At 40.2% G+C, this 14,405-nt stretch overlaps 1 protein-coding gene across 2 annotated transcripts; it reads left to right on the forward strand.

Moving 5' to 3' along the window:
* Positions 1 to 273: 273 nt before the first annotated feature.
* On the forward strand, positions 274 to 7,092 carry SEC61G (SEC61 translocon subunit gamma). 2 transcript variants are annotated; one of them, XM_057733754.1, is made up of 4 exons: positions 274 to 376; positions 2,001 to 2,099; positions 3,379 to 3,481; positions 6,923 to 7,092. In XM_057733754.1, the coding sequence occupies exons 2-4, from the start codon at positions 2,006 to 2,008 to the stop codon at positions 6,930 to 6,932; spliced, it is 207 nt and encodes a 68-aa protein (XP_057589737.1). In that variant the 5' UTR covers positions 274 to 376; positions 2,001 to 2,005; the 3' UTR covers positions 6,933 to 7,092. The 2 variants fall into 2 exon arrangements, with proteins under 2 accessions (XP_057589737.1, XP_057589738.1); XM_057733755.1 differs by lacking the exon at positions 274 to 376 and adding an exon at positions 383 to 519.
* The last annotated feature ends 7,313 nt before the right edge of the window (positions 7,093 to 14,405 follow it).

Here is a 14,405-nt window from a genome sequence, read left to right on the forward strand (position 1 = left end):
GCCCATGAGAGCCAGCAATCCGTTGTCCGGACCCGTCTAGCAGAGATGATCCAGCCAGGGAGAGCCCGGAAGTGAGGGGCCCAGCCGGCAGCACGCCCCGCCCACTCCCCGCCCATGCCACGAACGCCACGCCCCACGCCCCACGCACGCCGCCGAGGGACCCAAGCCTCTCCCGGCGCCGCAGCCGTGCAATCCACGCGCCATTTCCGGAGGCGGGGTCGAGACTTCTGTCGGACTGCGCCTGCGCGCCGGCAGCTTCCCAGCGGACCAATGATTGCAGGGGTGGGCGGGTGTAGGCGGCCCGGCTTCCGGTTCCGGTGGGCGTCTGTCGGTGGCTGAGCTACGTGTCTCTGGCTTGTGAGCGAACGGCGGGCAGGTGAGGCTCGGTCTGGCGGGGGCTCGGGGCTACCGTTCGGTCACTCGCGGAGGCGGAGGGCGTGGGCGAGCCCTCCGGTCACTCGCCACCTACCCGCAGGCGTCGGGGGAAGCCGACCTAGGGCCGCGGCCCGCGAGTCCGAGGTAGGAGGGCTTGCAGGGCCTGGTTTCCTCGGCCGAGTCCTGGTCCGGGGCTCGGCTTTGCGGCCGTCGGTCCCTGGCCACCTTTCCGGGAACGCACCCGCCGTCTCGGTGCTGTGGTCGGAGAGGGTTCCTGTTGGCCTGGCTCGGGGGCCGTGTGTGTGGAGTGTGCCTGGCAGAGCTCAGTCCTGTGCTGGGAGGTGGGTTGATCTAGAGTCTGGATCAAGAGCTCATAATGGGTTATTGGATCCCCTCTCCTGACAGTCATTGTAGTGTTTTGGGTATTGTGCGATTTTGGTGTTTTGTTTTGAGAAAGGACCCTTCGCTTTCATCACGACATCTGTAAAGTTTAGGCCCAGTGGATTGAAACAACAAAATTAAGTGAAATACTGAGAAAACAGGCTTTACCATGTTTTGGAGGAGCCCCAGCCTACCTGGCCCAGGATGTTTATAGAATTCCTGATATACCTGCAGTATTTCATATACATTGTTTCAACTGCCCATCCTGGGTGAGGGAACTGGGGCTTAGAGAGGCTACATTTCATAGAAAGGGATTTGAACCATCACCTCCTCTTATGGATGGCATTAATTCAACAAAAACTTATTATTTGTGTGCCTGGCCACTGCTGTAAGCACTAGAAATATAGTAAAGTACAAGTAAGGAACTGGCTTCGTTAGCTGTTATACCAGTGACTGTCAGAGCCAAGATTGGATAACATTTCTATGGTGTGATAGTTCCACAAAAGAACCTGTTGATAAAATATATAAGTATATAGCCCTTTTCCTTAAGAGGTGTGCCCACACCTAAAGATTTAGAGTTTAGCTAATAGCTTCTGAGAGTCTGGATCTTGGTTTAGCCAGTTTCTGTGGTTTTGAAAATTGAATAGATAAATCTATCCCATGTAAATAAACTCTTCTTAAAATGTCGTGTGACTGTGGCTTAAAACAATAAGATTGGAGTCCACATTTGCCTCTACTCTAGGCTCTTGAAGCTTCACAGTTGGCATTCACTGCGCTAGACACTGGTGTCTGGGGAGTTTAAAATAAAATATAGGAAATATTTGTTGGGTTCCAACACTGTGGATTCCTCAGCAGAAACAGTGAGAGGACTGCAGGGTGAATAAAGAGTGGATGTGTGCCTTTTAGTAGTGAGAGCCCTTTTAGATGAAGAGCATGTGTCCTTTGTCAGCGGTAAGAACACAGCAAGACCTGTTTTTTTTTGTTTGTTTTTTTAATAAAGATGCAGATGTAGAGGATGGACTTGCCTATGAAGACCTGTGTTTTCTTATTGCCTTTGTTTTGATGATTTGCTGGAGATTACAAAAATAATGTCAATTTACTCTTGGAATCTGTATTTTTTTTTTTTAATGAGATGAAATTGACCCACCTATATCAAGCTGGTCTCACATTTTGAGGTAACTCAGCAAGTCCTTGCTATGTAATAACACCAGTGAGTATCTTTTTTCCTATTTTTTTTAAAACAGGCATCATGGATCAGGTAATGCAGTTCGTTGAGCCAAGTCGACAGTTTGTGAAGGACTCAATTCGGCTGGTTAAAAGATGCACCAAACCTGATAGAAAAGGTAATAGCTTTGGAATGAGAGAAAAAAATTAAATTCTAAGCCCTGTATTTGAATAATATCTTCCCATTTAATAATTGTTGCAATTCTTTCATCACCATTTTTATTGATTTATTTTGCTTTATTGCTTTTTAACATTGTCAGTTTTTCTTCAATTTTGTATACTTTTTGCATACTTTTAAAATTTTTCTCTTTTATGTATTTTCAGATTGTATCAGGTTATTTGTTACAGCCTTATTTTCCATGTTGCTTTTGTCTTAGTCATATTTAATGACTTTAGAGTTTTTAGTATCTTTCACATTTCCACTCTGGAGAATCTTTTGGAGCTCTTCCTGCTGTGCCACTCCCCGCCTAAGTCACCCCCAAACAAAAAAGGCCTTAACATGAAATCAACAGCATAGTTGGTGCCAACCTAGGAAGTTTAATTTCGTATTTATCAGAGGTCCTGTGTTAAAAGGTGCACCAGAATTTGTCTACTTCTATTTATTTATTGACTGCTACCTGAGCTAGGAGCTGGAAATATAATAGAGAATGTAATATAATTTATTACTATATATATAGCATAATATCTAAAAATATATAATAGTCTTTGCTCTTATGGAGCTTAGGATCTTTGAGATAAAACAGTCGTAGACAAATGACAATTATAATTTTTAATGACTGCTGTGATAAGTATTATGGAAGGTAAACAGAGGAGGGTTTGATAGCATGTAATAGGAGGACTAACCAAGTCAGGAAGGCAAGGAGAGCTTCCCTGAGGAAATAATATTAAATGGAAACATCATCAGGGGCTGGAACCTTTACATAAAATTGTGCTCAACCCAAGTTGGTTTTTCAAGCCTTATTTTTGGTTTCATTATAATATCAAAGACTGTGGACCTATTATTTATAAAAAGTTATGTTCTGTGCTTTTATAATTGGTATTTTTAGCAATGTTACAAAAGTTTGAAGACAAATAGTGTGTACTCTATACATGCTTCATTTCTTTTTGCGTTCTGGTCACTTGCTAGGAAGGTAAATGTCTCTCTGCTTGTTGATGGACTCACTAACGTGAGCATGCACTTTATTTTAATATTACCTTAAATATCAATAAATGTGAAAATTAAAAAATCTCAATTTTTTAATATTAATACTGTCACATCTTGTTTTATTTAAAATTTTATACTTATTATCAGGAGAAATGTATACCATTAAGTTTACTTATGTCAGTGCTAGTTTTTTTCCCCTATACTTGCAGTGACAGTGCAAAAAATAATGTTAATTTTATGTTTTTTAAATCCAGAATTCCAGAAGATTGCCATGGCAACAGCAATAGGATTTGCAATAATGGGATTCATTGGCTTTTTTGTGAAGTTGATCCACATTCCTATTAATAACATCATTGTGTAAGTAAACTTTTTGAAATAGACAATGTCTAGGATAGGATGAAAACGCAAACCATTTGAGTTGACAGCCTGCTATTTCGTTAATACACAGATGTGTTTCTTGACTTCTTAATGTTGTTAAAGTCTACTACCATTTACTTATTACCAAGTAACTCAGAGTAACTTTATATCTTACATAATTTTTATAGCTACTCTGTGAGATAGGCACTAATTTTTTAATAAGTAAAATTTTAAAGGATCAAGGAAGTGAGTTAAAGGCACTCAGTATGAGACAAAACAAGTAATCATTAACAGAAGCAAAATTCAAATCCATATCCTCTTTGTGCAATATGTTAACTTGTCAGCAAGATTTTTAAGGTGCAGAGGAGATGCTCCCCATCTGAAAATCACTATAGTGAATAGAGTTCAAACTCCGGATCGGGTTGCTTAGGTTCAGATCCGCTTTCTTGTTGCTTAATAGCTGTCATAACCTTGGACAGGTTGCTTAGCTCCTCTGTGCCCAGTTTATTCAATAAAGATAATAGTTCTTAATGAGGGCTATAGAAAAGATTAATGACTTAAATCATGTAAAACCCTAAAAAATAATTTAGGTAAGAACCTAAACGGAAGTTGTGTTTACTGTAATGAGCCGTTGTTACTAATATACCTTTAGGTGTGTTAGGAGGAGAAAAGACTGAGAAACACTGAGATTACTTGATTCATTTCTGAATGCTTCTACTTTTTAGATTCATTACAAGATTCATTATAAATTGTGGGGGCACCTTGTGGCAGTGTGCAATTAGAGCAGGCAGTTTTAGGCAGTTTTGTTTTGTGTGAAGACAGTATAAATTGCAGTACTTACTTGCTCTGTGATTTTGTATTCACCTTGCCTGCCATTTAAATAATCCTGAGATAAGCCTTTTAGGCTTATTTTATGGGGTGGGAATGCTTTGTAAACTATAAATCTCTTAAGTACTTGCTATTTTACTATGGATGGTGGTGGAAGTTGTCTTTTAAATGACAAGTGACTGGATGAGTATTGTCAGGTGGATTTCTTAAGCAGGCTTTCATAGCTATTATGCAGGCATGCCACAGAGGGGTATTTTAGGATTACAAAAAGTTAGACCTGGAAAGGACCAGGTCTCTCAACTCTCCTCCATCAATTCATGAACCTTGATTATATTCCTAGTGAGAAATGCCATTTCTGAAATTGTGGAATCATGGAGAGAATCCTGAAGTAGAATTAAGAAACCTGAGTTTCGGTGTCTGTGGGCTACAGCCCCTGCCTAATCAGTAAACAGAGGCATCTGTGACGTCATCTCAGTGCTTCTGCTCTCCTGCTTCCTGGTCCGTTGTCAGACAGGTGTAACTGACAAGAGTTATTTCTTGAAATTGTTACAAATGTTAATTAGTTGATAATGTAATATTAATACATGACTGTGTATATATTCTGTAGTATGTGCATATACACTATAGAACCTAGTCTAGTGTACTCTTGTACACATTGAAAGCATTTGAGTAAGTGTTGAATTAAATGAACAATGTTAGGCTCTTAACCTTTTTCTAATGATCATGATGGTAATAATAATTGCTAACATTTATTGAGCACTTGTATGCAGAGGACACACTGCTTAATGTGAGTTGACTCTTTTAACCCTCATGACAATTGTGTGAGGTTAGCAGTATTATTTCCATTTTATAGATGAAGAAACTGAGGCATGGAGAGTAAGTACGTCGCATGCCTGTAAGTGGTAGAGCAGCATGTGAAACCTGAGCTTGGGAGCCCATGTTCTTAACCACTGTATAGGCTATCTCTCACTCCAGCTTAGTTTGAGACCACTGCTCATTCTGAGTCTTGTGCCTCACTTCAGGCTCCAGCTTGCATTTCATTAGTCCTCTTATAATCCTCTATTTAGAATCCATCGCCTGCTCTGGATGTTTTCTTGCTAAAGGCTGAAATCTTCAGTTTCTTCACAAATAGCTGCTACGATAAATGTCCTTTATCCTGAGTTTACATAGTTGGTGTAGTTTGTATTTAGTCTAAGAATGGACCATTACCCTTGTTAAATTTCTTTTTGCTGGAGTCCCTTATGGAAGACTTTTGAATTTTTAATGTGTTCAACATCGTACTTTATCCTAGTTTTGTGTTAGAACACCTTTTATTTCATTATCTGAGTTGTGCTCTAAAGTACCTCTTAGGACAAGGCACTCTCGGCACACCCTTTTGGGATTGAAATTCATTAGTCTAGCTGTTCCCAGCAGGTCTTTGAAACAAGTGTTAAAAATTTGCTTTCTCTTTTATTTATTTATCTATTTTAATTTATTTTTTAAAGTTTTATTATTATTTTTTAAAATCTGTTTTCTCTTAAATCTCATTTCTACAGCAGGCGCAGTATATCTTTTGCCAACCTTACTAGTTGCTTAGAAAATTATTCAAGTAACAAAATTGTTTCAGTGTTTAAAGAGTTAAAAAAAAATCTCTAGATCGTTTTTACATTAAAATGAAGGCCAAATAAAACATTTTGTGAGACAAGGTATCAGAAAACTTACTCTTTTCAGGATATGCCATGACAGCTGTAAACTGAAAGAAACCTTTTTTTCCTGCTTGAAAGTGCATAAATCACTGTTTAAATCATTTTGAGATGATAGCAAGTGAAATATAAACACAAGCTTCTCTTTCGCTAGGCTGAATTATCATATTTTTTTCCCTTATGATGAAATTTTTTCCTCTTCTATACTGTTGTAGCAGTCAAAATTAATATCCAGAGGGATATAATTTAAAGGAGTTATATAGTTGTGGGTATTTTAGTTACATCAGTACAATTTAATGATATAAGCACTTAAGTACTTCATATTAAAGTATAGATGCAGGAGTATTTCTTTTAGGGGTATTACTTTCATCTAGTACTGGAATTCTTTTCTTTCTTTAACATCACAGCTTTAAAATGTATATCTCAGTGTATAATTTTAGTGTTTATGCTTTTGAAACTTAGAAGTTCTGTAGGAAAGTTGATTTTTGTTTTCATTATTAATCTGGTTTGAGTGATTATGGTAAGACATAGTGGTTGAGAACCAGCATACTACTCTGTACTATGTATTTTCAAACGGTTGATTGTACATCAAGTTGAAAAAGTTCTCAACTAACTATCCTGTTATGTAATTCATATTTTTCATCTTGTTAAGAAAAACGTTGTGCTAGACTGTTAAGCATGTTTTCCAAGAGGATTCTGAGTTTTAGCAGATTAAGGCTGTTCTAGCAGTCACATCATCTGTACGGCCTTTTCAGTTCCAAGATTTTAAAGTTCAGTCTCTTCTCTTCTGTGCTATTTTGGAGTAATATAGGTGTGGTTCTCAAATAACTGGTTTTGGTTCCATAAAATTACAGCATATTGCATTTCAAATTATTATTATTGTTAAAATATTATATACACTCAAAATTGACCATCTTTCTTTCTTTTGCAGTGGTGGCTGAATACCTTTTTAGAAAAGTGTTTTTCATCTTGGGGATCGGTGAACAAGTGAGGATTTGAGAAGCTCATGGAGTAAAAATTTGCCTATATGTTTTGTGTTTTTCTTTCATTTTTTTTTCTTCCAAGATGTTTTCTATTTGTAAATTAAAATAATTTCAAAATTGACAAACTTCTCTTTTTTTCCATCATAGATATTTATTAGATTTTAGTGGTGGGAAGTAATGGGTTCTTTTCCTTTCTTTCCTTCCTTCAATCCTTCATGTTTTGGTTTATAGGAGAAATTAAAGGACGCGGTGGAATATTGTGCTTTCTGAGTACTTCTGTATCAGAACAGTGTTTTCCCACCATGGAGGAAGAAACAGCACGTAAAGGATGATAGAGATAGAGAGAGTTTGAAGGTGGGGTAGGAGTTTTGTCCTTAAGCACTAAAAGTATAAATAGGAGGTCAGAGCCCCTATAGAAGTATATGTGCTACTTGAAATAGCTTCATGAAAATCATGGTTAGAACTTTAAAATGAGAGCTCCTCTTCAGATAAACTATAACTAGTCACACTGTCATAAACATTAGAGTTCTGAATATTTTAAAGAATTTGCTGGTAATTGAATGAGATGAAAAGGGACCTTGTCGTCTTCTTTCCCCTTTAAAAAATAGTAATATAAAAGAGACAATTTATTCTCAGTTTTATTTATAAAACTTTTATTAATCTGTTCGTTTAGTATTTAGTTATTGACCTGTATTTCCCAAGTTCTAATGTTTTTTTGAAAAGCGTTTAGCAGCACACATTTGGTAAGTGTCCTCTGATTCTTAGTGAAGAAGGTAGGCAGGTGTCTAACTCGTGTTGTTGGGCAGTATTCCTCAGTTGGGTTCAGAGAGCAAAGTCAGTTTCCATAGTGATAGTAACAGATTTTCTGACTATTTTTTAAATATTAATACTGTTTCAGTCGTGAGTGAATTGATGTCTTCAAGGAAATAAAGATAAAGCCTTGGCCACCTCTGCTTTTAAGGAGAGCGTATAGCTACGTTTGATGGTTAGCTAGCTCCTTAAAGGCCAGAAGTGTGTGTGTTTACCTGCGTGTTTGCATATGTATATTTGCATATATGTTTACACAAACACATGTATAGACATGTTTGCATAGATACACATATATTAAGTACTTATGGTAGAAATTAAAATGTAGGCTTGCTAAAATGTCAGGCTTGCTTCTGGCAAATATGTATATTTTGTAGGATAAAATGATCTGAACATTAATATTGTCTTGATGGAAGATAAATATGAATTTCTGTTTATAGCCTACATTTGGGCAGCTCATTTTTTATCCTGCTAACTTACTGGTTACTGACACATGGGTACGTAAGGCATTACGTGAATATTTTGTATTTATAAATGTGAAATGAGAGCTGACCAAGGACTGTGGTGATAAAGCAGAATAACCTTCACACTCAACAATTGAATTCTTAAGTAGGGAAGAATAAATAACCAAATTCTTACTAACCATGCGCCTAGTATATCTAAGAGCTAGTGTGCTTGTATTGTAAAACAGTACTTCTTATTCCTGAGGGAGTGTCTTCCCATCCCCAAGGGTCTGAGTCAGCAGGTCTGGGTAGGTCTGAGAGTCTACCTCCCTGCTGGTGCGTCTGGTACGCAGACTATACTTTCAGTGGCAAGGTTTTAAAACTCTTGATAGTTGTGTGGTCTCTTAATACAAGACATACTAATGCCCTTCTTGCGGCAGTTCTGCCATTTCCACGAACCCCTACACCTTACAACCAAGTGCTTGGTCACCTAGACTAAAACCTACCTTTAAGAACAGAAAAACCAACAGAAAGACATGTTAAAGAGGAGGCAGTAACAGGGTGGCAGAATCTTGATGGGAGAGGGTAGGAAGTAAAGCCTAGTTCCTATTTCAGGTCTTTTGTTACTGCTGGAAAGCAGTGCTTTGCTCCAGACTCTGTCCGTCTTGGGGCATTTGTTAGAAGGGTTTTGCCTGGAAGGAAGGGTAATTAGTTTCACCTGAATGTGGGAGGCACCATCATGTTTTGTGTTGAAAGGGTGCACCTCGTATCGGAAAGCTCCTGCTTGAGAGGAGCTGAGATCTACCTCAAGTTATACATGTAGTGTTGAGCTCTAGAAAAAGTCTTGTGGTAGATTTTCCAGGTTCCATGGATGCAGTTTTGCAAGGCTTATTCTACCTATAGTATGTCTCACTCCCCAACCACTGTTATAGTAGTGTATATGTCTATCTCATGATCTTGAGCTCTGAATAGAGCTTGCTTTTTTTAAAAAAAAAATCAGCCTTAGAGCTCTGTTCTGTAGGCCTTTTAGACGACACCTAGAAAAGGCTCCTGAGATAACCTTGATACCATGATTTAGTAAAGTTCATCAAGATATCAAACAATTCACTACAATTTAATCACAATGGAGTTGCATTCTCTTTCCACCAAATAACGTACTGAATTTCTAGGTGAACAGTATCACAAACGTTGACTCAGTGGTAGAGATTGGAGCGTATACTTTATCGAATTAATGAAATTTGTGTAAGATTTTATAGTTTTCAAACTATTCCTTCTCAGTTGATCCTCTCAATAACCTTGAGTAATAAGTAATGTAGGTATTCTTCAAAAGTATCCGGTTTTAACTACTTCTACCCCTCCACTGCCACCACACCATCCCACCTGGATATTTTGCGTCTTTTTTTTTCTTCCGGTTTTATTGAGATACAGTTGACATAACAGCACTTTTTAAGGTGTACAGCACAGTGATTTGACCTACATCGTGAAATGATTATCGCAATAGTTTTGGTGAACATTCAACATCTCATATAGAAACAAACTTAAATAGGATTTTTTTAAGTTTGCAATGAGAACTTAGCAATTTTTATATATAATGTACAGCAGTGTTAATTATATTAACCATGTTGTACATTACATCCCTGGTATTACTTATCTTGAAACCAGAAGTATGGATCTTTTGACTGCTTTCATCCAGTTACCCCTCCCCTGACCTCTGGTAACCACAAATCTTTTTTTCTTTGGGTTTATTTTTGGAGTATAAGTGACCCAGAGTGGTTTGCTATTTCTATACATTTCCAAATGGTATTTTTCTTCTTTATTGTCTAATCCCACTAGAACATGAGCGCCAGGAAAGACACGTTTTTCTGTCTTATTTGCTGCTGTATCGTTAGTGCCTAGGGCAGTGGTGGCACATACGTGCCTCTCTATTCTGTTGAGTGAGGCCGAAATGCCCACTGCTGGTTTGTTAAGTACAACACAGAGCGTGATAATTTATTTTTTTAGTTAATTTTTTTTACTAGGGTGTAATTGCTTTACAACGTTTTCTTAGTGTCTGCTGTACAAAGAAGTGAATTGTGGGAAGACATTCGGGAACCTTTCAGAAACCTTGAAAATGTTAAAGTATGTGGGCCGAGCGATGGGATTCAGAATGTCCTGCTTGAGCAGTGGAGGAACTGAGGGTGCGGGGCGTGGAGACTAATATCACCCTGTTTGGCCCTGAAGAACAGCTGGTTAGCCAGAGACGGGTAAGATTCCTCAGAGGAGGAACAACCTAAGAGGCACAGCCGTAGAGGGGCCAACAGGGGTGGTGCATAGAGCCTTCCTTATATCACCCTGTTTGGCCCTGGAGGATGACTGGTTAGCCAGAGACGGGTAAGATTCCTCAAGGGAGGGACAACCTAAGACAGGCACAGTCGCAGAGGGGCCAACAGGGGTGGGGCACAGACCCCCAATATCTGAGAGAGGTCTCCTGCCCCCAGGGCTGTTTTGCTCTCCACCCCCAGCTCAAATCCACACCTGCTCAACTCCGACCCAGGAAGTAAACAAAGATAATTGCCTCAGTCATGTGAGGCCTTTGATTGTTTATGAGTGTAACCTGAGAATGTTAGCCCACAAACTCAATAAAAGCAACCTGGGATGAGTCAGCAGGGCTCTTGATCCGAGAGGTCTTGAGCCCCCCGTCCCACTTTTCTCTTCAGTCTGTGTCTGTGTCTTCTTCAAGCTTGCGGCACCCATCACTCACCTCGAGTCGCCGAGCTGGTCTCGGCAGTGAATCAGCTGTATGTATACATATATCCCCTCCCTCTTGGACCTTCCTCCCACCCCACCCCCCCATTCCACCCATGCAGGCCATCACAGAGCACCAAGCTGAGCTTCCTGTGCTAGGCAGCAAGTTCCCACTCGCTATCCATTCTGCGCACGGCAGTGTGTATACAGAATGTGATCATTCAAAACACTGGCCGAGTAGAGTACACGAAGCAAATTCTCAACTTTTTTGGTGCTGGTGAAGCTAGTATCAGAAAACTAGTATTTTATGTGTGTGTGTATACTAGTTTTCTGGAATCAGAATACACAAAAACCTACATACTTGAGTGTGAGTGTGTAACTTGGCTTTGATCAGCATGCTTGGGACAGTAGCAGTTCTGGGCTTTTAACTTGCTGCTCCTCACCCCTCCCTCTCATTGGCCTATATAGAAACGTATTTCCTCCTCCAGTGATGATTTGGGGTCCCCTCTTGTGTCTCCTGTAGGGCAATGTAATGTTAGGTCTTTTCAGATGTGACTGTTAGTTACAGCATCAATATAATTTACAAGCTTCTTTTCCTGCTTTAAGGGCCGTACATGGTGTGCCGGGGGCCACCGGTTTAGGTGGCTTGGGACTGACTAACCTTGAAAGAAAGCATTTACACTTGTAAAAGATGATTCTGAAACGAGCCAGGGTAGCACTCTGCCTCTTCTAGAATGTCTTTGAGGCCTTGTGAAAAAACAAAAGCAAAGAAACAACACCCCCCCCCCCCCAACCTAGAATGGAGGAGCAGAAAAACCAGCCAGTTCCTTCTACTCTTCTGGCATTATGCTCTGCTAAGTGTAATGGGAATAAAAGGCCCTGCCCTCCCTGTAGTGGAGAGTGTTACCCTCACAGATGTAAGACTGCTTTGAAAGCTGAAATGGTGTAGACATGAAACAGACTGTTACTTCTACTGTATATTTTGGGAAGGTCAAGAGGACAGAACCAAGTGAAAATATGTCAGGATGCTTGTCACAATAAACCGAGCCAGTTACAAAGCAAGCTGACTTTGCTCTCAGGGAAGAGCAGCAGTAGTTGCACAAACAGGGACAGAATATTGTGTGACATGTGGCCGTGGATGGAGAAAACGCACAACGTGAGAGCCGTGAGTTAAGTTTTATTCAGGGTCTCACGGAGGACTAGCCCAGGAGGCAGCCTCTCAAGTAGCTCTGAGGAACTGCTCCGAAGCGGTAGGGGGGAAGCCAGGGTATACGGGAATGTTTATGGTTGGGAAATACATGTAGTCAAGCATAAAAAGATTACTGCTAATCACAAAGAACAGACATCTCAAGTGAATGATTTTATTGCCTTTTTTAATTTTTTCCTGTGTATGTATAGGGAGACGCAGGAATCCGGGATTATTGAAATTCTTCTTTAGACACACATCTTAACTATCTAGGGGCCATATATTCAAAGCACAGAGGGCTTCCTGTTTCTTCCAACCTGAATTCCCCCCAGGGTGCCCCCCAGGTGGGCAACCGCAGTGGGTTGCAACTTAATCCTTGTAGAGGTGGAATGTGGGCAACATTCTTTGTTTACAGGGCCTTAGGTTAAGTTTCCTTAACCCATTTGAATTATAGTCTCCTCATCTTCAAAATACATTAATGCTCAACTTTCAATGTTGCTGAATTACATTAGGTCAGAAAGTATGTGTGAATGAAGCCACCACAGTGCCTGGAACGTAGGTACTTTAGTGTTAGATCTTATTTTTCTCTGACCCTCTCACCTTGGCCGGGTTCCCTGAAGCTTCTTTAGCTGGCCTGACACCAGCTGGTCCAGCTGAAGTTGTGATTATTTTCATGTGGCCTTGTCCCCGTCCCTACAGCTCGTCCACAGTCCTGTTAACACTTCTCATATCATCAGTTTCCAAATCCAAAGATGGCTTTCAGGGAAGGCTCTTAAAGGCAACATTAGGGGTGAGGGCTGCAGGGCGTGTGATCAGCTTGTGGACTTTCTTCTCATCGGTCGGTGGCGAGGTGACAGGAATCTTAACCATCAACCTTCTGGTTCCAGCCAGTCTGGGGTGTAGTGCCTGCTGCTCAGCGTGGAGTCACCATTCTCCACGTGGGTGGGGTCTTCTTAGTTTCTGCAGAGCAGCTCAAAAGGTATGCATCAGATTGTTATGTTTATTCCTTGAGGAAGAACTAGGACTCTATTTTATTGATGAACTAGTGTTTAAGCTACCATTACTTTCCTTGCTGGACTGTTTTTCTTTTATTTCTGTGTTCCCTCACTTGCCTAATTGATAACTGCTAGAGTCTGCTCTTTGGAACTTAGCGAAGGCCTAGGAGACTAAAGTCTTTTTTTCACAAACAAGAAACAGGGGACACAGAGGGGCTTTTGGACCTAGGAAGGCCCCAAAGAGTCCTGCTCGGTTTCAGTGGTAATAGGAAGATAACTAGGGTATGCCTTCTTAAGAAGCGAGAAGTATGTGTGTAACCTCCTAACTGTAGCTGTATAAAGAGGGTACAAATTTATTCTGACCACTTCCCTAGTCATCCTGGGGTAGAAATAATTACATCCACTGTAGGCAATAGAAAATGCATGATAAGTCGTTTTAGTAAGCTGCAAAATAGTTACCTCAAGACATAAAACTTGTGCACAAGTCACTTTACCTGCATAGTCTCCGTGAAGAAATTGGAGATGATTTCTAAGGTGTCTTTCAGTGTCGCTTTTCTGTGATCTGGCTTATTCAGAGGGGACTCTAGGTTATCTGGAAATGTCCACACCCCACCAAAGCTGGCCTTCAGTTCAGAAACACTCCCTGGCTCTGTAATGGTTTTCTTCTAATACCAAACATGTGTCATTTTTCCACCCCAATTCTCCAATTCTCTGACCAATTGAGTGTCCGGCAGTTGAACTCAATCCTGACACGAACTACCTCGAGTCATCTGAGATCCCACTGAGACTGGTTAAAGGCCTCAGGCCCATGTGACTGCCCCACATCAGATGCCGACTGCAAGTGTGGTCCCCAGACAAATCCCTCTTCTGACAGCTGGCTACAAATCTGGGGTTTCTACAACTTTCCACAGATTCAATAATTCACTAGAATGAATTACAACCCAGGTCAGTCATCTAGTTATGATTACGATAATATACGTGTATATATTACACATATAATATGTGTTTCTTTATATGCTGTATGTTTAAAGAGACACATGTTGACTATTTTCAATACTTATTACATATTGGTCTTTCCCCACTCTACTGTTGTTCAGCAATAACCTTCCATTTAAAAGATCTTACAGATAACCTTAAGCACATAAAGTTAGAAGGAAAAATGGTAGAATTTGAGAAGCACAGGAAACCTTCAAGTCCTCCTTTTACAGATGTGGACAGTCCAGCACCCCTGGTCCTCAGAAATCTGCTGTGGGCAAGAGCCCTCCCATCTTCATTC

The sequence above is a fragment of the Hippopotamus amphibius genome, chromosome 4 (assembly GCF_030028045.1).
Source record: "Hippopotamus amphibius kiboko isolate mHipAmp2 chromosome 4, mHipAmp2.hap2, whole genome shotgun sequence".
Taxonomy (NCBI): Eukaryota; Metazoa; Chordata; class Mammalia; order Artiodactyla; family Hippopotamidae; genus Hippopotamus; species Hippopotamus amphibius.